At 45.7% G+C, this 26,652-nt stretch overlaps 1 protein-coding gene across 1 annotated transcript in view; it reads left to right on the top strand.

The window, feature by feature from the left end:
• LOC138558241 (E-selectin-like) overlaps positions 1 to 26,652 on the top strand; it is a 405,907-nt gene that overhangs the window by 73,262 nt on the left and 305,993 nt on the right. The window contains exon 9 of the mRNA XM_069642666.1: positions 3,717 to 3,777. Within this exon, the coding sequence (XP_069498767.1) occupies positions 3,717 to 3,777 (61 nt within the window). The remainder of the gene's footprint in view (positions 1 to 3,716; positions 3,778 to 26,652) is intronic.

Below are 26,652 nucleotides of genomic sequence, written 5' to 3'. Positions count from 1 at the left end.
TCACTTATGTTTTCTCTTCATTCCATCAAAATCAACCATCACAATGTTCCACGACTATTTCACCGTAGGTCCCATATTATTTTTTAATTTTTAATTTTAATTTAATGTGGTATAGTTCATCAGAACTTTTCAAATACATAAAAAAGGATCAACCTTCCCATATTATTCAACACGTAACACCATAGTGCAAACAAGCCGCATATACACCATCAAAACGCCCCGTTCAGTGTGGTGAACACTGTGGGTGTGATGGTGGCAGAGCCATACTACAGTTCCCCATTTTTCCTTGCCAATTTTAGTAGAACATCTCTATACCTGTAGCAGAAGATGCTGGCGATGAGTGGACGCTCCAGCGCCGCAGAGGGCAGTTTGGGGACTAGCAAGCAATGGGCCCTCTCCATCATGAAGGTAGATGAAACCACAGGGACATCTAGGATCTCATGAGTAGTCTGTGAAGGTCTCCATGTTGTGTATGGCTGTAGAAGACTAAGGGACCCCACTATGCGTATGTTATTTCGCTGAGACCTTTCCTCTAGATCATCGTTCTTGGCAGCCACTTTCCTCACAATTTGCTGCAGTTGTACCACATAGCTTTGCGGCTTTGCTATTTTGTCCTCCCCATCTCTGATTCATTGCTCAGCCACTGCCATGCGTCCGCATAGCTTCTCAATCTGTATCGCAAATATGACCACCTTACAGGTAAGGATGTCTATCTTTTTGCCAATTGTGTCAGTGCTGTCTTTTAGGGAAATTAAAGTCAGATTGTGCGTAAAGGCATCCACGTTCAGGGCCCCCACTGGCTGTTCTGTTGGCTGAGATGGATCATCCTTAGCAAAATGGTCCATCTTCAACTGTTGTTTGGGGTTCACCATGCCGTCTGTATCCAGTTGGAAGCAGCCTTGTTCTTTCAAATTTGCTGTCTGACTTTGAGGCTCAGTGAGGCACCCCTGCCATCTCTTGCTTATTCGGATCCTGGGTCTAGGTCTCTTGGGGAAGCCTGTGACCTCTGTGTTCTAACGCTGAGTGAGGGGGCACCCTGGCCTTTCCCTGTTTCTCCTGGTGTTTCCCATCTGGCCTCCCGTACTCGCCCCAATTGTATCTGGCAGGTAGGGGTTTCCCCCTATGAGGCAGTCTCCAGAGCTGTTCCAGCCCTGTCTACTACAATGATACCTCCAGTTATAAAAAACTCTAGGTGCACACCACTGCCCTCCTATCACAAGGGTGCCTCCAGGGCCTGTGTGAACCAGCAGTTTCCTCCATGGTAGTGCCCACTGCCACCTCCCTGGCAGTATCAAGATAGGAGTTTAATTAAAGGCCACCAGGCTGTGCCGCTCTCTTTTCGGTGCACTCCGAGCTCAGGGTGCTCTCCCTCTGCCCCCTCCTCACCCTAGCTCTCCTTACCCCGTTTCCAAGTGCTCAGTCTGCAGCCTGCCGACCCGCTCTCTTCGGGCCCCATGACTGTCTATGCATGGATCCTTCAAGCGCCAGAGGGTCTTCCTCTTCCTGTGGGCTCTGTTGCTGCCCCTCCCCCATGTGAAATAACTGCCGGGCCAGCGCGGGTGGGCCCCCTTCCTCCGGCTTCCTTCTGCTGAACTCTTTGCCGGGCTCGCTCGGGCACAGTGTTGAAAGCTTGTCTGACTCCAGACCCCAAGTAGACACCAAATCTGTTGTGGAGGACCACAGGTCACCGAGGGAAAAGGATGTTCTTTACAGGATTTGTCGGGCTGCAGGCAGAGCTTTTCAAGATACTTACTATTATGATCACAATATTATTTTTGATGGACCTTTGCTATTGTTGTAGTAGCACAATGTATTGTGCACTGCTTCAGAGATAATGCACATATATATAAGCTGTGCATCTATTGTTTATACTGGTCTGCACAGTTTTTGGGTGTGTTGCTGTGCAGAAATTCTCCTATGCAAGACATGGATTCTGAAATTTTATTGTCTCCTATATTCACTAGCAGAAGTGACTGAAAATCGACAGCTTTTTATCCAATTTCTTCTGAAAATATTGTTGTATAACACAACCTTTAAACCTAATATTTTAAACGTTCCATTGGCAATAAAACCTGCCCAAAACGGTCCTATGCCATTTGGAGCCATTCGATTTGGGGAAGGAATTGGCTTAAAAACAGATGTGAAAGTAAACCACCCACCACAAATGAGTTTTTCTAAACATGAAAAATCTGAAATGGCCGCCACCCCAGGACCCAATGGAGTGTGTTATCAATCACTGATAAAGGAGAATCGTCTAGCTTTCTCTCTACTTTCTACTTGTGGTGTTAATGCCAGTAAAACTGAGATCCTCCTCATTGGGACATCCACTCCCTCCTTTCCTCTTTCTCTCTGTACGCCCACTCTGGGCACTCTTCCTGCTCCTTCCTGCTCCTTCCTGTGAGGCTAAGAACCTTAATGCCATCTTCAACTCCCCCCTCTCCTTCTCTGCTCACATCTCTGACGTCTCTAAGAAGTCAAATTATCAGCTGCACCTCCTTAAAGGTATTCTTCCTTTTCTCCCTTTCCCCCAGAAGTTCACTGTCTCCAGAGCTCTGGTCCTCTCTAGGCTGGACTATTGCAACAGCCTCTTTCGACCTTTACAACTTATCCAGAACAGGACTGCAAGACTTGTCCTTGGCCTCAAGCCCAGGGATCGTATCTCGCCATCTCTGAAATCTCTTCACTGGCTCCCCACGGCTGCAAGGATCAACTTCAAGACCCTCTGCATCGTCCATAAGGCTTTCTGGGGCCTGGGACCGCAAGACCTCCAACTGTCTCTTCCAAAACATCTTCCTTCTCGAGCTCTCTGCTCACCCACCCGCAACTCTCTGAGGGTCAGACGCTTCTCCAAGCAGAGAGTTGGGGCAGATCTATCTCTTCGCCTGGAGCCTCCCTCTGGAACAGCTTCCGTGCCTCTCTCAAACTTGAGCAGAACCACCTCCAGTTCCGGAAGCAACTCAAGACCTGGTCACCTGATCACCCTCTGAACTCAGGCCCAGGCTCCTGCATGTCCAGTTGCCCTCGGTTTGTATCTGCAACCCTACAGTCCCTTCTCTCTGCACTTATGAGCCACCCGCTGGCTGCACCTGTGAGTTAACTGCACTTCTCCTTCCCCTCCCCCCAGCACTTCTCCCCTTCCCTCTTCCCTGCACTTGCGCGATCTGATGGACACAAGGCTTAGAAAGATGGATATTTTGTCCTCCCTTTGTTTCCCCCTCCTTGTCTTGTCGCACCTAGAAACACTTGTATACAGGCACATTATAAATACCACATCATATCATACCTAATGAAAATATTATTTAATGAAAAATCGAACAAAATATTGAGCATTCAATGTCCCATGGAGTGCAAATCAATGCTGGCTCTGCTCCAGCAGGAAGAAAACCGCTGTAGATGGAGGCTCGGCACAACACGAGGCAGGATCGATGCATTGCTGCCGCTCTTCTCTCCAAGGTTGTGAAACAGAGAGAACTTCCATCAAGAACCTGTGCCTTTTCTAAAAATACAATTTTTAAAAAAGTAACCTTTCATTGCAGGCGTTGCCAAGCGCTGCCTGTGTTGCAAGGGTTGTGGAAACGTTGGGAAGTTGCGCAACAGCTACATTAAGTGTGACAGGGCACAGCAATAGGGAAGCGCCAGAAGAGAACAAGCTCTCAATCGTTTGGGCTTTGTGGATTCAAAGCTTCTCCCTGAATCTGCAAATGATCACCAAACAGCTCTAATTTGCAACTGCGAGCCTGCGGAAGCCAGCGATCTACACAGTGCAGCCTCAGGATGGTATGTACCCTGGCCAGCGGATGTAGTGGTGTGAAGTGGATCTGCACAGAAAACTGTGTCAATCTATGTGCATAGCTGACTATTCCATGACTAGTGCGTGACTAACGGACAAGAGGACGAGACACAAGACTAGTGCATGCTGACTAGTCTTCTGACTAGTGGGCCAGACGCACGACCTATCCATGCTGACTAGTCTTGTGACTAGTGGACCAGACGCACGACCTATCCATGCTGACTAGTCTTGTGACTAGTGGACCAGACGCACGACCTATCCATGCTGACTAGTCTTGTGACTAGTGGACCAGACGCACGACCTATCCATTCTGACTAGTCTTGTGACTAGTTGACCAGACACACGACCTATCCATGCTGACTAGTCTTATGACTAGTGGACCAGACACACGACCTATCCATGCTAACTAGTCTTGTGACTAGTGGACACACGACCTATCCATGCTGACTAGTCTTGTTTATTTGATGAAAGCTCATACCTTTATATTCCCTGCTATACCAAATATGTGCTGTGTGATAAAGACGTCCATCCCCATAACCAATTAATGTTATTCTGCAACCCCTACTGATGCCCCTTGTTGCTCCAGACCTGAAGCTAGGTTTCCGCTTAACAAATATCCCCAAATTACTAAATAGATACCATTCTAGTGGGCAGCATTTACAGAGAAAGGCCACCATCTTGAATATATATTTTAGTGTTTGCATCAATTAATTCCTTGATGTGCAATAGCCACAGAGACAGGGCTTTTGGAAACCTCTATCCGTGCATCTGTAGGGGCGGCACATCACATATATTGCCTAGCGCAAACTCAATGCTATATGCATTATTGACATTACCTTTAGGCGTGCTAGTGTTCTGCAGTATTCCCGTACATGGCCTTGAGAAATTGGTTCCCCTTTCTACATTTGTAACTATTGACAAAGGCTAGATAAACATCCAGAGCGGCCTGCTGATAGGCAGATCTGGCACCTCATCTGTGGAAAGCGATGCTCATAGAAGTTAGCTTAATGCAATTTTCGCCTTTCGCATGTCTGCAAAATGTGTGCCCATCATCAAAATTTGGCATTTTTTTTTTCTCGCAGAGAGACATGGGGCCTCATTACAAGCATGACGGTCCGGGAACTATGGTACCGGTAAGCATGCCGGTACCGTAGTTCCCGGCCCGCCATACTACGAGCTGTGCTTGCGGGCACGTGTCAGCCCGCCAGGTCTGACCTGGCGGGCAGAGTGGCACCGGCGAGCACAGCACGTCAGATGCATCGGCACCACTCTGAATGGTGCCGGTGCATCCAACGTCCCATTCCCTTTAAGCCCTATGGGTCCGAATGGGGATGGGGAGTCCCTCATTACCGGCACTCGCAAATGGGCAATTACCGGGTCTGCCAAACTCGGCATTGACCCGGTAATTACCCATTTGCGGGTGCCGGAAAAAAATGGATACAGGCAGCAGTCATGCCTGTACTACAGTCACGGCTAACGCCAGCCTCGTAATGAGGCCCACAGGGCCTCATTACAAGTGTGCCGGTCCTGAAACAACAGTGCTGGTAGGCTTACCGGCACCGTTGTTTCCGGACCAGCAAACTACAAGTCTGCCCGTTGGAACCGCTGTGCCCGACTCAGACCCTGCCGGGAACAGCAGCCACAGTAGGCAGATTTGTCACGAGAGCATGTGCCGGTGCTCCCGTGTCCCCACTCCCATGTTGTCCCTTGGGACTCTATGGGATTGGGGATTAACAGAATTACTGGTTCCTGATTTACCGGCTGCCGGACTTGGAATAGCCTGGTGGCACCAGGAAGTCAGGTGCTGGTCATTTGTTACGGGTCCGACTGCAACCCGCCGGTAGCACCGGCAGGGTTACCGCTGTACCCGTAAGGAGGCCCAATTAAAGATACTTTGTAATGTTGCGTGCCATAGGTGAAATAACAATGACACATGTCATAATTTTGACTGCTGAAATGTATCTTTCTTTTTTGCACTCCTATATCTGACAATAGACACGTTGATGGTAAACACAAGGTATTGTACAGGGCCCTGACGTCAAAATTATCTTAATCCTACCTCAACAAACATTGTTAAAAAATATTAGGGTGTAGAGACTTGTAGGTCATTGTTAGGTCACTCGGTGCCCTTTGCGACCCCTTTGATCAAAAGATTGCCCAATTAATTGGCACCAAATTCTCTACGCGATATATGTGTGATTCCATGCACCATCCTTCAGTAGCGAGGAAGAGACTGATGGCCAGGCACTATGTCCACATTTTGTACTACTATTTTATCTATGCCCTAGGAATTCATCCGTATCAAATGCTTTGTGATGTTACTCCTTGTGAAGGGGCCAAATGGGGTTGGGGGATCAAAGGTTTTGTGATTAGCCACTTTCTAGGACTGGCTTCGGCAACCTTTAGCTCTACAGATGTTTTGGACTACAATTCCCATCAGCCCTAGCCATGATAGGCATTGGTGAGGGATGATGGGAGTTGAAGTCAAAAACATTTGGAGGGCCACAGGTTTCAGACCCCTTTTCTAGGATGTAATCAGGGAGTCACATGTCTGGCGGTGCCACTTCCACTACTCCTACCATTTTGGTGAGATAATGGCCCTGTAAAAAGGAACGTAAACACCGAGCTCTTGATTGAACAAAAAAAGGCATGTGGAGAAAATACCTATCAAAGTTTACATCCATAAACCATCAAAAGTAACACATTTCATAAAATCCAAAGTTTAAAATGCATCCATAAAAACACAGCTAAAGAAAAAACACACAGAAATAGTAAAATTACATCGGCATGATGCAACAGCATCCTGAGTTTTGCGGACTTACAGGTGATCTACTTGACATCTAGATAAACACCACCCTCCCCACCATTCCGTATTATAATGCGTCTGCGCCATGCTTTCTGTAAATAACAGGCAAAGGCAAACAAGTCCATAGGCTTCAATGAAGTGAGAAAATACAGCAGTGCCACATGGCAGAACCTTATCCCACATGCTTTGAAAAATTCTGCATTGAACAAAGGACATACCATGATAAAGTGAGATAAGGTTTCAGACCCACATGCTAAGTCTGGCTGTAAAGAGGGCTCTGCACAAGGGCACATTCCCCAGTTGCAGATAGTCAGCGAGTCCGTTCAGTGGGGCTAACGGTAAGTAGGCCCCAACCTAAAAGTTTTAGGCATCTTTCATCTTCCTATATTGAGACCAAAGATTGCATAGCCCGGACTTTAACTAGCGTCTTGGAGAGGCCTTCCATCTTTCCTGGATCAGCAAAATAAGTTGCCCATGAGAGCCTAAGTAGCAGGGACTCTATGTGGGCTAACCAGCCTGCTTTACTGTATCCATTTTGGGTGATTAGGTACAACAATTACATGTGAGTACCCGCCCAAAGAGAGGCCAAAATTGAAATGGGCTTCACATAAATAGTGTCAGCCAGGTATATGCAGGGGCAACCATAAGCAACCTTCTTAGAAATGAGTCCACCAACTTTTGTAGCCAGGGGGCCCTTTTGTACCCCGATATTTTACACCCAAAAGTACCTGAAAGGTTGACCTTGCCCTCATAAACCTTAATCATATGTTCCACAGGTGAATGCCTCAGATTCCTTGCTAATCTGAATATGCCCCCTATAGTTTGACTCATCCTGACGCTTAGTTTTGCAATATGATCATCCCAATTCAGTCTGTTATTAAACTGTATACCTAAAAAGTCAAAAGAGGAACAGCATTCCAACTGCTTTCTCTTTAAAAACATCAGCAGGCACTGTTTGGGTTTCCTAGAAACACACATTGTAAAATAGTTACTGCTCTTAACCTGAAGACCCTGGTCCCTCATCTATTTTCCATGCTTAGTGATCAGTACCTGCAATGATCTGGGAGTCTTCACTAGGAGAACAGCGTCATCAGCGTACCTGTGCACTGGCAGTATCCTGCAGCCCCACTGAGGAACATGCATATCAGTGAGAGACTCTAGATAAGGAGAAAGAGTACTAACATATACATTAAAAACGATGGGTGCAAAGACGCATTCTTGGTGAACACCCTTCCGTACCACTAAATAGTCAGACAGTTCTCCGTCCAGGCTGTAACGCACACAGACCCTTGTGTTCTAATGGAGTGACTCCAGCATCCAAATTACAGAAACTAGTACGCATATGTCGCACAGGGATATCAAGAGTAATCTCTTATCCACGTGGTCGAAAGCCAAACGGAGGTCGATAAAGGTCAAATAGATCGAGAGAATCCAGAACCCTGACATGCCAGGATAAGGTACAGCTAGGCACTGGTGTATTATACCAGTGTCTGGGCAAAAAGCTGATTACGTATCCGACAAAATAATCTTGTCTGTCAGCCAATCCTCCAGGTGCTTCAAAATAATGCCAAAGAACACCATAGATGTCCCATCCAGCAGAGTATCAGGTCTATATGAGGAGGGTAAACATGTACTACCATTTTGACAACCGGAAAAATAATTCTGATTTTCCAACTATTAGGTTTTTTTTTTGTCGTAAAAATAGCCTTGTGCTCTAGAACCTTGAAGCATCTGTGTGCTAGATGGAATAACCAATAAAATATCTCAGACCAAAACATCAGACAACTCAAAGGAGATGGTAAAATACTGCTTTAATCTCAAAGAATTAAAGCACGGTGAATAAACACTCATCAAATCAAATCATGCAGGATCACACTGTCTTTCCAGTTATATTTAGTTTATATAATGTTATATGCGTCATCTATGATGTCATCCTATGTGGAAAGCTGCAAAAACCTATCGAGGGGTGGGATTCGATTAGGGGATCATGTCTACCTATAGAATAAATGGTTGTCAATCCCTCATTAATAGTCTCTTATCTGTAGGACACACCCTGAGCTACTTCTTTTACACGTGGTATAAGACACACGTCATAGCAGAGAACGTGGCAGCGGAATAATACTTTGCAACATTTTATGTAAATGTGCATGGCAGGCTGTTCGAATTGGTTGGCAACCCAAATCCAACCATGGACATTCGGCTTGCTAACAGTACATACATAGAAACTGGAGATACGTCAGCTTTCCCCTTGTTTCCCCAATTAGTCTACCCTCTCTCATCAGTAGGCCTCATGCCATTGTCTTTTGTTTGAAGGTTGACCTTGACCGACTGCACTGCCTTGGGACATTCGAGGGAGTGTAGGCACATCACTATTTTAGCTTCAGGCTTAATGAATAGCCCTTGTTTGCGAGCTATTCATCACATGTTACAAGACCATGAAATTGTCTATATCGACAGTGCTTTTAACAACATTTGATTCAAATATGCTGGGTGCAGTTTCTCCTTTTGGCCTTTAGAGATTTGCTCACTGTATCTCATATAAACTTCATGCCCTTTGAATTGTCCAATATTTTACATCAATAAATGTTCTTGTTCCTCCTATTCTTTGGGAAATATGTCCTTGTGCATGGTATGCTCGTAGACTCCCTTTGTGCTTTTCTTCTGACTCTCAAAATAGCATCCTTGGTTCCAAGCCAATGTACTCCTTTATTTCGCAAGGGGAAACAGCTTCTTCATCATCTTTCCATGTTAAGATCCATGGCTCCGTTTTGAGGTGACCGGGGTGATTGACATAAGCCATTGTCCATCTTCTTCTAATGTAAAACTTGTACGTATTCTTTCTACCCTGTGTTTCAGTGTATTTACTGTTATTGACCAGTTTGTCACTTCGTTCTTCTTTGTGTTCACATGTACTGCATCATGGAACACATATTTTTCTTAGTACTTCTGTTACATCGTTATCCTTAATTAGTTTCATATTGTTTCAGCATAGATTAATATATCTTCTTCGGGACATTGTTTTGCTGTCGTTAGGCTTTGTTTAATGTACATCCATGTTGTGCACCATTTTATTCATGGATGCATTCCGGCAACTCAGCAAGGGACATCCTTCTTGGTGGCTTTCCTCCATCTTCTGAATGGCTGCCTAAGTGCATATCGTCTTTCATATAATCAACGTGGTAGTGAATGTCGCATAAACCTGTGCATGGGTTCCCAATCGTGGCTCCTCGTCATTCCCATAGGACGGGGGTTATGGGAGTGCCTAGGGAGAATGTGTCCACCTGCTCCTCTACAGCCTTGAACACCTGTGTCAGAAATGGACCCCCCACATCGGTGTCAGCTGCTCTGTGGCCCCTCCTCTGCCTGCACAGACAGTGGGAACAGCATGCTCTGCTCAGCGAAGTGGCAGTGGCGATTTATGAACTTCCTCTTGACAGTGTTAGCTGCTCTGTGGCCCCTCTTCTCCCGGGACATACAGCAGGAACAGCCTGTTCTGTTCTAGCATTTACCCTTGCAAGTGCAGGATTATTGCTTTTGAGTTAGTGAAAGGTCATCCAACCTACACTTTTCATGCCATTTTGATGTCCTCTTTTCTTCGTTTTCTCCTCCTATTTGGAAAAGACTCATTGGTTTGTTTTAATGTTTGCTTTTAGAGGGTTTACACATGCACCCAGTTGCATTATTCTGTATATTTTAGTTATTATGTAGGATTATTCATTAGGTAGTTTGGGGACTTTAAATCCCTGCTCTAGTCATAGTACGAAGGATAAAAAAAGCAATAATGGGGGTAGAGGAGGGTTGTGCCAAAGGTCATCTGTCTGTGTAATATGGATTGGTTATTGGTAGGATACCAGGACAGGTGCAGAATAATCAACATGATGGTGGCAGTGAAATCTGTGTTTATAGATGAGGTGCCAGAAAGGCAGATGCAGCACAAGCTCTGCCTAACAATATACAAAGTATAATAATAAGGGACGCTTCACCTCCCTCCAAGGCCATCACGAGGGAAGCCCATCCAGAAGAACCGCCTCCACCGAAAGGTAAGCCCTGTGGGCTCCGACAGAGAATTTGCGCTGCGCACTTTTAGTGCAGCAACAGCGCAAAAACCGCCTCATATCTCCTGACCAGGGTATTAATCATTTCCCACCAACCATCATTGTGCGCATTTGTTGGCGTTTGTTGATTCTACCATGTTTTGTTTTGTTGTATACTGTTGTTTCCCCTGCCTCAGCCATCCTTCCAACATGGCCGCTGACTCAATCGCACCAACAGGCACTGGAGGGCCTGCTACTCCCATGACATGGATTCACTTATTGGACTATGTTTCTACTTCCAGCCAATCCAACAGCTGGAAGGCTGGAAGCAAGCCCACCACAAAGGCCCTCACTAAAGGCTCCTGTCTGAGCCTGTCCCAGAGAGGAAGAGCGGGGAGCAGGACATGTGAAACCCTTCCAGGTGCACACAATCCAGTTAGTGAACCCCCCGATCTCTGTTCCTGCACCGTTAAGCCCCACCAGGTACCTGTATGCCCCATCCTGCTGCCACATAAACACTAAATCCATCAAAGGACACACCACAAAAGCATTTGTAATGACCTCCCTTCCTCTTAAGCCGACTTTGCTACCAGGCGCTCAACCCTGCTTGGCCAGCTAATGCACGTTTAAAGTAGCAAAGACTTTACTTCATGACCACGATGCACCCATTGAGATTATTTGCACATACACATACATATCGTGATCACACAGCGAAAAAGGCCTGATCTATCAAATCGATTTTACCTGTGTTTCTAGCCTGCGCATTCAAACCAAATTTAGGCGTGTGCTTCAAACTTGATTTTAGCTGTGTGCTTCAAATTGATTTTACCTGTGGTCCTAGCCTGCACATACAAACCAAATTTAGCAGTGTGCTTCAAACGTGATTTTAGTTGTGTGTTTCAAACTTGATTTTAGCTTTGTGCCTCAAATTTGATTTTTAGCTGTGTACTTTGAATTGTGTACTTTGAATTGATTTTACCTGTGTTTCTAGCCTGAACTTTCAAACCGAATTTAGCTTTGTGCTTCACATTTGATTTTAGCTGTGTGCTTCAAATTGATTTTAGCTGTGCTTCTAGCCTGCACATTCAAATTGAATTTAGATGGAGGCTTCAAATTGATTTTAGCTGTGTGCTTCAAACTGATCCTAGCTCTGTGCTTCAAATTGATTTTCACTGTTTGTTTCAAATTGATCCAAGCTGTATGCTTCAAATTGATTTTAGCTGTGTGTTTAAAATCGCACTTAGATGGGGTTTTAGCCCGCTCTGTCAAATCAATTTCAGATGTGTTTTGAACCTGCACTGCTGGCATAACCAAACCAAACAACCAACTTGAATCTAAATGTGTGCTTGGACTGCCTTCCCAAATAGATTCTACTTTGCATGCACAGACAGTCCTTCGACTGCATCACAAAATAGATACTATCTTGCACGCACAGACCACACCTAGTTACGCTCCCACATGGAGCCAGCAAAGCCAGTCTCACTCAAAGGCCTAGGCCGTAGATGCACAGACCATACCTCAACAGATAGGACTGAAAGACCCCTATGTACTTTCAGTACTCAGGTGAATGGCAAAAATATGCTATTCTCAATAACAGGCCGTAGCCCATGCCATCCTTCAAGCACCTGCCCAATCCTGTTCCTCCCCACTGATACCACCTTCGGTCCACAAAATTGCCCACCCATCCACAATGATACTCCAAACTTTACCCAACCACATGTCCAATCAAGTAACAACAGGCTTAGCACAAGAACCATCAGAGATATCCCCTCCCACCTCCCAGCACCTATAGCAATGATAAATGAGAACCTCAATGCAGGATCTTGCAACAGCCACTCAACCACAAAGGCGCGATACACAACCAACCACAAAAAAGCCTCAAGCCACAGCTCCAGGCACCCCCTTCTCCTCATCACCTTATCTTATCTCAAACAATAAAAAGACCCCCAGCATCTCTGCCAATAACCAAGATAGAAACAACATAATGCCCAGCTCCATTAGTCTGACCGCAGCCCCTCACACCCACCCCCAGAACCGCAACAAGACTCCATACTATACAGAGCGCTCATCAATGCCAGGTCACTTGCCGCTCATGCTCTGGACATTAATGACCTAATCATAACCCTGAACCTAGACCTACTGGCTATTACGGAAACTTGGATTCACCAAGCCTCTGGCCCTGCACTGTCCTTAGCACTTCCCGAAGGCTTCACGCACCTCAGATGCGATAGAACAGACTCTCAAGGGGGAGGGGTAGCTCTCATACTTAGGGATTCCCTCCGGATAAGACACTGCAGCTCCTCTCCAGAAATCCACTGTGAAAGGTCATCAGTTAAACTTGTCACCGCACCCACGGATAGCATCACCATACACATCCTATACTGCCAGCCTCTTCTCTTACCTTTGAAGAAAACCTCATTCACAACATAGGGGAAAACATCAAACTCACTTGTAGAGCAATACTAATAGGAGACCTCAACCTAGCCCTCCATGACCCATCCGACCATGCAGCAACAGATGTTGCCAATGCCCTCTCAGACCTACGCTTCAAACACTACATCACATCCCCTACACATTTCAAAGGTATGAACAGCCAAATTACCATCACCTCAAATGATCCCTGCCCTTGGTCGGACCATCAAGTCATTACCTTTACCTTCCCCTCACTCAAACAAGCTCCACCCACCCCACCACCACTGCTACCCATCTGGTCACAAAGCTAAAAAGAAATCTCCAAAGAAATGATCTCCCACTACCTCGCACCCCTAGCTCTGGGAAACCTTGCATCAAACAAACCTAAACATCGAACTGAGATGTACACAAGCACCTTAACCAAAACCATAGACTCAATAGCCCGCTCCTTCGCAGAAAAACAAAACCTAGAGACCAAAGTGTTAGGCAGAATCCTGGGCAGTGCCCTTAGGGACCACTACACAAGATTATGACTACAGGTAGTAGTACAATTTCACCTTTGGTACAAGCCTGTACTACACAGTTAGAGTGATAGCAGCAGCAGAGCAGCCAGACTTATCTCAAGAGCAAATGAGCAGTAGTAGAGATTACACAAAGGACTACAATTACTGTGACTCAAGCAAACAATGACTCAAGGTTTCAGGTAAAAAATGTAAGTACATTTATTTTTAAACCATCTGTTCATAAAACACTTCACTTCTATCAAATCAAATCACACTGTAAATACACTACACACAACCAATTCCTCTTGTTTAGGTAAATTCAAGGTAAGTACATTAGGATTTGACAGACCGGTGTTGTGAAACAAAGACGTTACTGACGGTACATACGCAATCACTTTTTGACAGTAATGACAGTTCGGTCTTACTAAATAAACGCATACCCGTGGAAAGAAATGTCACCGAAGTCAAACACACTTAGCGCAGAGAATTAAAACAAGGGAATATTTAGGAAAAATCATAGGCAACACTTTTGTCAAGGCAATGGAATCAGAAGACTCGCTCTAGGATGCAAATAAAGTCAATAGGCCTCCGCCAGTGTCACGGGAGCAGATGCTCTGTTGTCGAGGATCACATGTTAAGAACAGTTCGAGATTCAAAATGCCAGGAGTACTTAGATATTGTCAAAGGAGGCAAACGTTATAAGAGGGAAGGAAGAAATGACAAGCCTTCGTAGAGGAAAAGGGTTCACCCCGATTCCTCAAGGTCAGACGCAGAGAACGACCAAAGGTGCACAGTACCTTATTCCGCTGAAGAAAGCTGGTGCCACGGCAGTTGTTCCTGGTAGTTCCTGCAGACTCACAGTTCCTGGAGCTTCAGTTGTGGGGACAAGAAAGAGGACATCTGGAGCGATCTGCACTACCCACGGATGAGGCCAGCACCAGCGAAAGCAACAATGAATAAAAGGTGCGCTCCTTAAATTCAGGAGAGGGCTCTTCCGATGGCTATACGGACCACTACAGCACTGTGCAGTGATTTTTACCCAGGAGAGGATTCTCTGGCTGAAGAAAGGTGAGCTGGTTGATCCCACCAGGCTCAAGGGAAGAAGACTCCGGACTGGATCTTCTCTTGTCGTTGAAGGGTAATTAGCTCAGGACTGCAGTAGGGCTTCACCCGGACTCGGGATTGCAGCAGCCGTCTTCTTCTCTGCTTCTCTTAGGTTCCTTGCAGTTCCAGTGGCGACTCTCACTTCCAGCCCAAGAGTCCTGCCTGTTATGACAAAATCTCCCATTCACACAGCCTGGCTCTCAATCACTCAGCAGGGGGGTTGTCCAGCCCGGACAACCACCTCAGCCAATCAATACAAAGTGTGACTTGTGTCTCCAAGGAGACCCTGTGCAGGGGGTGATTACACCCCTCCCTCACATTCAGCCCACCTAGACACCCAGGCGCCAAAAGGAGGGCTTCTCGGGAGAAGCCTGCCAAACGACGGTGAACAAAGGAGGCAAACCTGGTTTGCCACGCAAAGTAAAACACAAGAAAGATTTGAACAAGAAGAAATGGTGACGAAACCCAACCGGAGCCAAATTAAAACCAATATGGTCAAGCGGGTTTCATTTTTGAGGCTACTAGATTAGCCTAAAACATTACCACGTTATATAATATAACCGCGGTAGAAAAGTTAGGGTAGATACCACTGCCACCAGCCAAGTCTTAGTGTTAAGGGAGCGAAAGAAAGCTCCAAGAGGCACAGACAAAAAGGGATAGTAGATAACCCTTTCCAATACTCCATGGAAGATGGGGTGTACTGGATCTGTGGTAAATGTGACTATATAAAGTTAACGGCAAATTTATATGTTTCTGGGGGTTAGTAGTCAGCCCCAGAAGAATGGAGTCAGTGGGAAGTCTAAACAACAACCCTGTGTTGCTACACTGAAGGTGCTGTGTAACACACAAAATAAAATATGATGCCTAGGGAGTTGATGAGACTCCATAGGCCATGAGCACAAAAAAGTACAACACACACACAAATACACTGTAAGAGTGGGAAAAAGATTCACACTCTTACCAAGTGGAAAAAATAAACCCCAGAAATACAGCAAAGCTGCTGAGGGACTCACTAGGTAAGGGAAATTAGCCATAGAATGAGAATTCTCCCTAACACAAAGCAAACCCATGGGTCACCCCAGAGCTCCAAGAACTTTGCTCACAGAAAAGACAAGCAGAAGCTCTCTGAGAAAATCCCTCAGTACACCCCAAACTTGCCTTCAACAAGATTGCAAAAGAATATAAGCAAGCCATCACAACAGCTAAATCAGCAATCTACAATGCCGGAATAGCCCAAGCGAACTCCAATTCACAAGAACTGTTCAGAATACTCATCGAACTTGAGAACCCTGCACCAAAACCCTCACCAATCAACAAAGATGAAACATGGTCCACGAGCATACAGAACGCTATGCACGCCAAAATCTGCCTACTCCAGAATAAAGTCAAAGATAAACGGATCAAAATTAGTCCTATCAACCCTCCTCCCACCATCACTTTTCACACCACACCCACCAAGTTTGACAACCCAGATACTCACTCAGAAGGTTCTTCAAGGAGTAATGACACACCTACATCCCGATGATGATTCCAATCCGATATTCCTCGCCAACCTAAATCCAACCTAAATCCTAAAGATGAGGGGCAGATGAGCAAATCACTTGGAAGGACGGATACAAATATATGCCCACCAGGACACCAGGCTGAAACAACAAAGGAATGCAATCAGAAATGTGTTCAGAGGACCGGGGTGTATTGACACAGAACTGGATGTGACCTTTCCCTAACCTTAGCAGACAAGTCTGTAAACCTGTGACCCTTGGATGTGAAGTGAGGAAGGTGATCGTCAGCGTCTACCCCTGCAAGGGAAAAGCAGTTCCACACCTGGTTAACCCCAAGAAAATCCCACTGCCTACCCTAGCTGGAGCGAAAAGAAACTTGGAGCATTTCTTACCATAGTTATATAGAAGGGAGGGCCAGGAGGCGAAGATCCTGAAGAGGGGAGTCCGGGATTGAAGAAAACACAAATGAAGGGGAAGGTTAGTATAGGGGCTAAACCCAGGCGGAAGGAGTACCACGCTAGATTCGGGTTGCGGCACAATCAGGCGTAGCGTCCAAAGTACAAGTGCCGGAGATGTCCGAGAAAAGCCAGGAAGGCAATTAGGGCTGGGTAGGGTAAATGGAGAAAAGGATAAATTGGCTGGGGTAGATAGCAAATTGGCAATGTCTAAGAGGTTGAGTGAAAATAAGGAGCACCAATATAACAGACCGAGGTCGGTACACAGGGCAGACAGGTGTAGGTACAAATTCTTGTGAGCACAAGAATGCTAGGCTATAGGTCGAGGTCAGTACACAGAGCGGACAAGAGTAGGTACAAAATCGTGTGAGCACAATAATGCCAAGCAACAAACCAAGGTCGAAATCCGTACGGGCAAAGTCAATGTTAGAATCAGGGAGCGGAGAGTCTGTAAACGAATGCAAATGGAGGCAAAGGAGAGTCTGAAAAAAGGACAGGGTATCAGAAACAGGAATGTAGAACAGCCAGGCGGCGAGAACTTCCTTCAATCCAAAAGGAACGATTAGAAGAAAAGCTGCCGCGGAAGCGACCAGCTTTATGGAAGCACGCCTACAGTGTTGCCTGGATACGGCGTAGACGCTGATTGGCACGTCTTGAGGTCACATGACCGCGATGAATCGCGGCACACATGGACATGTATCCAGGTTTACAGAACAACCAGCGTGACCATGGCAACTGCCACGCTGTCCTCCAAGAACCAAATACCAGCCGATGCAGGAACTTAGAAGCAAGTGTTCTAGGCCTCACGCGAATGGGAAGAGTGGTCTGTTATGCAATGACACAGGTGTTCCGGGATCCGTGACACCGAGGAGTCACAGAGCTGGACATACCTAACATCCTCAAAAACCTGACGCTAACCAAATGCAAAGGAAATATATGCCCAGCATCAATCATAAAAGACTTCTTTGCAGCCCTAGTCCCTTTATCACAAAATTCATCAATGCCTCTTTCGCCACAAACCTTGTCCCAACAGAACTCAAAGAATCATGGGTTGTCCCGCTACTGTAAAAGCCCTCACTAGACCCAACACTACCCAACAACTACCGCCCCATCAAAACAGTACCATTCCTGCTAAAGATCCTAGACCGAGCAACCTACAACCAGATCCAACCTTACCTAGAATCCAATCAAATTCTAGGCATGTGACGATCTGACTTCCGCCCCGGCCATGGCACCAAAACAGCACTTCTTGACCTTAAGATACAAATGCTTCTTGACCTTAAGATCCAAATGGACTCCTTCAAGGACAAGGGCAAACCAGCACTCCTCCTTCAACTAGACCTGTCAGCCGCATTTGACCTAGTAGACCAAAAAATTCTATGCCATCACCTCACGGCTGCAGCCAACTTCTCCAAGGAAGCGTTGCTCTGGATCGCCTCCTTCCTAGAAGAAAGGACCATGAGAGTTTTCTCTGAAACAGACAGCACCTTACCCATCCCAGTCCCATGCAGTGTTCCCCAAAGATCATGTGTTTCCCCATCCCTTTATAACATATTCACCAAACCCTTATTTGACCTCCTGGATGTCCTCGGCATATCCTATACAAATTATGCCAATGACACCCAAGTCCTTCTCCCCCCTAACAGGCTCCTACGACATAGACTCATTAATATTTAACAGAGTACAATCCCTCCCAATATTTAATTTTGGGCATAAGTCTGAATCACAGTGCATAATTTCACATCATTTTTTCAAAGAGTTCACACAGGTTTACACACAGACAATATTCCAAAGGGAAGTGCTGGGACATGATATACTTCAGACGACATTGTATGTACATAATTCCGAAGGTGGAAGACACAACGTGATTAAAAGCCACAAAATGTATTTTTGTGAGCATTCCAGAGTCTTCCTGGACAGAGTCCCGCTTTATCATTCATCTCAAGGTGTGGAGATCAAATGGGAGCCGATACAGTTCAGCCTGGGGTACTGCAAGAGTGCACATATAATCCCATGAACAAAAGGAAACAAACAACTCCACTGGTCCAAAACCATGATGCAGGACTATAGCTAATCTTCTAGAAACCCACCCATCAACCCTGCCTTGAGGGCACTGAATTGGATGCCTCTGAAGCACAATGGCCCTCATTACGACCTTGGCGGAGGACCATGGTGCGATTAGCACCATGGTCCATGGCGCTAAGGTTGCAATTCCGCCATGGTGGTTGGCGGACTTACCGCCCCATTCCGACCTTGGCGGGGCGGTAAGTCCCCAATCCCCATTTACCCTTCCCCATTCCCATTTTTGCCCCATAGGGCATAATGGGAGTGGGGAAGGCGTTAATTACGCCACCGTAAATTACGGTGGCGTAATTAACTCCATGGTCCCTTAGCGCCATGGATTTTAACACCTGCTAAAAGCAGGTGTTAAATCCGCCATGGCGCTAAGGGACCTCGTACTCAGGCGGTAAGGGTCGGCGCTGTTTACGCTGGCGTAAACCCCTTACCGCCTGGGTCGTAATGAGGCCCAATGTCAATTAAAGCACTTTTGCATCACCCAAATCTCCTCTGGGAAAATGGCTGTCAGGGGTTAAGCCTGCCTCACACCACATACTTGAGGTCCAGCTACACACATTGCATTCAACAGAAAACATGCAATTGAATCATACTTCAAAGAAAGACTGCCTGAGGATAGAGAACCAGAGTATGAAACTCTTTGGACTCTCTCTTATCTAGAACACAATCTTTCTAGTTTCACGAAAGCCCTCAAAGTCAATTTATTCAAGGAGCCCTTCAGCTAGGACCGGACCCGGCATTGAGGTGACTACATTCAATAATTTCTGCCAAATTAATTTGCTCACAAAAGAGAGTCCATAGCACATCCTTGCTGAGTAATTCATGTTGATTAAACACAAATGCAAGATAACATAACATAAAATGACACTGTGGAAGACTGAAACGTCTTACCAATGCAGAGCCAATTACATGCTCTGTGTCCTTAAGCACTGTGCCCAGAAGCACAAGGTTAGGGTTTTGGTGAAAAAATTATTTAGGTGACCATGCCATTAAGGAAGAAACCCTCAAAAACAAATAGTAGTTGTTTTGCTGGCTTGGCATGGAAGTTTTGCAAAATCGGATTTCTGAAATACAATCCCTCCTAAATGTTGTTGGAGGCAATAGGGCAGTAAGTAGACAGGATTTGCGTTCTGTGTGTTTGGTAGAGCTACAACATGCTTGGGTTCACCCTGACACTTTGGAAGACTAAAATGTCTGACCAACACAGAACCAATTACATGTTCATTGAGCACTCTGCTCAAGAGCACAAGCCTGGGTCAAATAAAACTGGCTAAGCTTTCTTCACTCCTTGGATCCTGCACTCTGGTGAGGGGACTCGAGCTCTGGCCATCCTGCTTCTGGAGGGTCCTTTGGAGACTCCTGGAGCTTCTGGCCAGATTTCAGACATTGCATTCGACTACGGATTTTTCGACCCCTGGCAATCGGTTCTTGCAGCAGCAAAGAAGTACAGCCAGTCAGGGAAGATGGTCCAGTGGAGTTCATCTCGGGGGTAATTTGGTCCCATCAACCCAAGGGAAGAAGTTGTCCCTTTCGGAGCTTCTCTGTCGAATTGAAAAAGGAGTTTCAGCACAGTAGCAGGGAAACACCGGGCCACTCAAAGGTTCAAGAGGATGCAGCAAGCTTTGTTCACAGTTTCTTCATCGGGTATTTCTCCTAGTGGTCGACTCGCCTCTAGTCCCAAAACTCTCGCCTTTTAAGCAGGTTTCTCCCATTCATGCACAGCCTAAACTGTCAATCACACAGCAGAGTGGCTGTCCTAGAGACAAAGGACAGGGGAGTTTTGGGAACCTCCCTAACATCCTGCCTTTCCAGACACACTGAGCCAAAGGCAGGCATCAGGGCTGAAGCCCGCCAAAGGCAAAATAAACAAAGGGCTCAAACCCAAAAAAGACCTCACAAAAATAAAATGGCGAAATAAGAAGACCAGGGCCATTTTGACAAAATGGTCACCCATGGGTGCTGTACTGCAGCTGGGGATTCAGCCTGCGGTAGAAAAGCACAATGGTAGGAAAATTAAACCACTGCCACCAGCCATTTAAAGTAGTGAGGGTAACATAAAAATGTTACATGAGATAGTAGGATAAGGGGCCTACTAGGTAACCCCCCAGCATTCCACATAAGATAGTGTATGCTGCACCTACAAAGAGAAAAGGTAAGTAAAGTCAATTTCACATTACTATTCTTGGGAATGGTAGTTCACCCAAGAAAAGGTATTCAAACCTTATGAGAAATATTAAGGGATTTCCCTGTGACACTGCACTGAAGGTGCTGCGTGTCACTATAGAGAAGGTAGATGCCTACGGAGTTTGTCAGACTCCAAAAATAGTAAAGACACATAATCAAAATCAGATCAAAACACATGAGGGAGTGAGAAAAAGGTCTCACTCACTCCAGCGTTAAAATTAAAAAGTCCTAAAGTCCAGCAAAATAGCTGGGGGTCTCTGAGGTTGAAGGGAATTAGCACAGACATCAGAATTCTCCCTAACAGCAGGAAGCAACCCCCTAAACACCCACAAAAAAATACAGAAGAGTAGACTTCGAAATCTAATCTGCTAACTAGACCGAACACACCTGTTTTGATAATGCATTTGCATGAAGCCCTCATAGCAGGACACAGTCACTGCAGCGAAGGGTGAGAAGACTAGTCAAAGGCTGGGTTATATAAATTAACTCCAATAAGTGCCCAGCCTCAGCCTAAAAGGATTCTTGCCTAACACACCAGTATAACCATTACCTCAAAGGCTCTAGCAGGAAGGCCAGACTGGGGCATCTGACCCCAAGGGAGCCCGGGCCGAAATGCCATCCTCAGTTAAATGTGCCCATAATTCCTTCCAGCTTTCCCATCTATAGAACCTGGATTTTTGTGGTTGTTCGGGGCTTTGGGGAGTAAGTAGCAGGGCTTTGCACAGTGTGTTTGCTTGGGCATGGTTTCTAAATGGGTTGGCTCACAAAGGCACTGTGGAAGGCTCAAATGTCTGACCACGGCTAAGGCATACACAGGCTTTGGCCCTCATTATACATTTCCCAGTATCCTGACGTTAGTTCCAGTGGTATACTGCAAAATGGACCTACTGTTAACGGTGCTTGATATCCCAGTAATTCCAGGATATTGCAGGTGCCGGCAACAGCGGTCATTCCCCATTCCATGGAGTCCCATGGGATTCCATGGGGGGAATTGCAGGTAATTCCAGTGTCAGAAATACCTGATGTTTTTTTTGCCAGTGGGGGCCAGATTTAACTCCAGCTCTTGGCTGGAGGTAACCTGACTAGCGACCTTGTAGTTTTGCAGTGCAGGTAAAGTGGCGGTCACGGAATTACCACAACTTTTACTGGCACTTTTCCAGCACAGGAAAACGTATAATGAGTGTCCTTAAAGCCTTTGCTCAAAAGCACAAGCCTAGTGTTTTGGCAACCATGACATACATGAGAAAAACCAAAACATTTGAGTTTTTTTGCTTACCTTGCAGGGAGCTTTTGCAAACTTGACAAATTTGGGATTCTGGCATGCATCCTCTCCCAAATGTTGTTGGGGACTTAGGGGATAAGTAGAAGGGTTTTGCCTTATTTGTTTTCTTTGACATGGCTTTAACATATCCAGGCTCACCATGCACTATGTACATTCCATACATACCCCTGGCTCAGTGAATACGTTTTATCCAGCTATCTCTACGTTAGACGCTGGGCCCCATAGAATACAGTTGACTCCCACAATAAATTCGGTCCACATAGCTCCTCCACCTTTTCTTTCTCATGCCTTCCTGAACATTTTATTGATCCTCCGCCCTCACCCCATCTATCTACCTGACTTTGCTCCTTCCTACCACTAATAAATGTTCTATCATACTTCTCCTGTGTCCCTCTCACAGGCAATAGCACTTGGACGCCATAAACTATGGCCATAGGCAGTATACAAATGCAAGATAACATAACATACATCGCAGTATTTTGAAGTGGCTGTAAATTGGGATGGGTGCTATTATATGACACCCTGAAATAATTAATTGATCACATAAGCACATAGTGTGAAAAGCAAACCTATAAAAACCAAGTTGCAAAGGAATGCAAGAATGGAGATACTGCTAACAAGGTGGATTGGTCTATGGCTGTGACTGAACTGGTGCAGACAGCAGACTAGGATATCAATGGAGATACTGTTAATGAGGCAGAATGTGAAACATCTCTGAGTTACTTGGTGCAGCCATCAGGGAATCTATCTGTTGGTGGTTGGCTTGAGAATTTTGAAATGGATTCTGCAAGAAGGGTGGAGGGGGGGGGCAAGGCTGACTAGTAGTTGCCTAACATCGCCATGATTGTAAAACATCATGCACAATTATTTGAACAGTGTCATCAGTGACATTTGGTAGACATCAAGGACATTAAGCAAGCGGTGTGATAGAGCCGAACGATGATGTAAGAAACAGCACATGTGCTCTTCTACCAAGAAGGACCACCACCAATGCAGGACAGATGCCTACTTGCTCCAACCTGGTCAGTAGAATATCATGCTCTACAGTGTTGGCTGCTGATAGATCAAACAGGGTCAGGGCCCGGCACCAACACCATCCACTTGTGCTCTGAAGTCCCGAAGCATAGGTACCATTACAGATTCGGTAGGCAGAATATGCCTAAATACAACCTAATTAGGATGTAGGACGTTACTGTTTTCTATGAAATGTGTGTTCTGTTACTGAAGCATGTTCCCTCAGTTTTGCTGGTTATAACACATTGGAGAGTGGCCTTTGATGTGCTAACTCTGATGGATCAGCATGTGACTTTTTCAGCAAGAATACTACAATTACAAACTTAAGTGCTGCAAGAAGTGTGTTCAGTCTGCATAATAAGTAAGCAGTCTCTTTGTGTCTAAACCTGTGTTTCCACAGGACCACTAGAGAGGGGTAGTCAGTCTGTATTGTATATTTTCTCTTCATAGACCCTCCCTTCCATCAGACCTGACCCCCATAACAAAAATAAGGGAGTACCCACTCATATAGCTTATCCAATGCTAGGGGTTACGGGAATTCCTTATATCATTAAGGGGGTGGACATACCATATGATGTATTACTGAAACACCATTTAGAGTAACAGGGAATAGACACAATGCACAGTTATTCAGGAATAACAGTTATAATGATGTAAAACCAAGAGAAGACACAGGACAAACGAATGTCCAAAACCTGGATTGAGTAGACACAATAGGTTAAGTTGAGTTGATGCTTGCAAAGCAAGAGAGTATTTTCAAAACAAAACATAAAAACCTCTTTGGCTAAAATGCAAAACAATGCAAAGCATGGGAATAAAAAATAAATGTTAGGGTTCCTTAATCTGATAGTGTTCCTGAGGGTTTCCCTTGTTTAGTCTGGGTTAAATGAGAGTCTCTAGATTTTGTCTCCTGGCTTGTCCTTAGTCACCCCTCTCCTAATAGCCATGAGGTGCATGGTGATATGGTTGAGGGGTCCGAACTATAAGGAACTCAAAAGTATTACTAGGTATTAGGAAAGATTGCAATTATGTGTAATTTTCCCTTCAGTTGTGGACCCCCCAAACCTTTTGCTTTGTTTGGCTATCCTACTCTGACTTTCTACCAGTGGAGCCCAGCCTTCAGTTGGGCTTTTCTGTGCTTTTGCTCACTTGTTATGGGGAAAATGACATGTCCTTCAGGCTGTCAGTACTGGGAAACTATATTTCCCTTAGTCTTTGACTATGTTGCCATTTCTTGGTAAATGTTTAACAGTGCACAAAGTTCCTTCCAGTACTGTGCGCTGGGGTCCTTTCTTGTTTTATGGCCTTAGACACCCTCTGAGGATTTTTTGGTGATTGTACAAGTATGCCTGGGATGAACTGGTGGCAGCAGTTACTTTTTATAAGGGTTTTGCTTCTTTTTAATTAATCACATTGCGTTTACCATGTTTGGTTCAATACTGTGGCCAGGTCCAAAAATGGCTGCGCCACAAAATCGTTTGTTCTATCCCATGGCCATTTTGTCCCTTGCCTTTACCCAGGTCGAGTAACCCAGGTTTTCCTTATTTGGGCATGCAGCCTCCCGCGAAAACCATTCTCTTTCGTGGGCTTCTGCATGTCACGTTTGTGTGCCCAGGGAACGGGTTGGGACTGTCTGGTCCCAATCCATGCTACCGGTGCCAGGATGTATGGAGTACCTGAATGACTGGAACCACCGTGGGCCATGATTTGTTCACCATTGGGATGCCTGCATGAGAGCTGATCTTCGATTAGAAGTCCTTGATTTTGGCATAAAGATAATCTTGGAACAGAGAAGGGGCTCTGCAGCTATTCCAGGTCAATCACCTGAGTTCTCCCTGAACAGAAGGAGCCAAGCCTCCTGCATGAAGAAACAGACTTGTGAAACCGCCAGAGATTCTTTGAAAGGTTTTGGCACCTTTTGGCATCTGCTGTCCTGTCGTACCCCTGTTTTCTTCATCTATCAAGAAGGCCTGCCAAGACGCTTTGCCCCATTGGAGTAGTAGTAGTGAATACTCTCGGTGCCCCCTGCGTACCCACTGAGTGAGCCCCTTTGGTAGTATTCCTGGGCCATCCAGTGAACTGTCCAGCTCTACCTCAGGGTATTCTGCTGAACCACTGCCGTCTCAAGTTGAAACCCAAGACTTGGGACATCGCTTGGTTGTGGTCTAGGTCTCGATTTAGGAGAGTGCGTAATGCTGTCTACATCTGTGATCCCCGCGTCACTACCTCTTGGTGACGGTAGCTGTAGGTGCATTGCTTTTCTGCTCTCCTGTGCCTTGAAGCCTACTGCACCAGAATGTTCTTCATACCTCCTTCGGAAGCTGAGAAAAGGCAACTTTCCCGTCACAGATGATTGTTCTATCCCGCAGTCACTGAAAGCCAGAGTGCTGCGAAACTGCAGGACTCAAACCTACTAGTGACCTAGACTAAACTGGTATAGTTTGATTCAGACTGTGCCAAGCGTCAATGAGTACTTGCATCACTTACCAGTGGCCCGCTGGCACAACCGATCTCTTTTACGCACGATATCCCTTACAAGGTATTCGCTTTTGGCTGGGTTAGCCTACTCTCCTTAGCTATTTCTCACCTTTTGAAAACTGCTCTGACACCAAGGGTGGATCCTATCGAATAGTGGGAACCAATTCTTCATCACCTCATGCCCCTTCCTGACTTGCTGCAGCTCTCCCAAGAAGACTCGCTTTTTGTTTCAACTGCGCGATTGTGCGTTTTTATGCACCACTGTACTGTTGATCACAAGGTTCCCCACTTCATAGTGCTAAACTCCAAAGTTAGGGAACAGCTCTGAAGAATTGTCTAATGCTCCTAGTGTGTTAACTGACCCTTCTCCTTACAGGTTGTGGCTGTGTTTTACCCCTTGGTCGCATTAGGAAACCTATTGTATATATGACATATAATTGAGTATTTTGTGTGGGACCTTGTTGGGGTAATTCTCCCAGGTATACCAGAGGTCATTTGGGCGGGGGCGTGGGAGGCTGCCTGACTCTCAAGGGCCCAACACCCTTTCCCAGAATACATGGAGGACTCAGCCAACGGCAAAGTAGAACTGCGCTTTATTACAAAAAACCAACAGGGATCATACAAGACAATCAAGATTCTTCACTACTTCTCAGTATTCCATGGCGTGCGTCTTGGTTTTGTGTACAAATTAAATCATCCCTGAGCCCTTCCCGAAAAATCTATCACCACAAATGATTGGGTATCAAGAGTGATATTACCTATAGAAGTACCCTATCAAGGTTTTTCTACCGGTCCTTGCATGTCAGGTGGCTGGCCTGTCATGTCCCAGAGAAACTATCTATTACAATGTTGTAGAGTAGTGGGTTTACCATTGGTTCTTGCCCCTTGCCATAGACCCCTGATTTTCTACTCTGTGATTGGCTAGAGCTGATTTCCCCAGGCCTGGGACTTGATTTGGTTTTCAGCTCTCTGTGCATCTCTTCAAGGCGATGTGAAACGTCTATGTGTCTGT

The sequence above is a fragment of the Ambystoma mexicanum genome, chromosome 1q, assembly GCF_040938575.1.
Source record: "Ambystoma mexicanum isolate Mex_15411 chromosome 1q, UKY_AmexF1_1, whole genome shotgun sequence".
In the NCBI taxonomy this organism is placed as follows: Eukaryota; Metazoa; Chordata; class Amphibia; order Caudata; family Ambystomatidae; genus Ambystoma; species Ambystoma mexicanum.
This window is presented reverse-complemented; position numbering and strand designations above follow the sequence as displayed.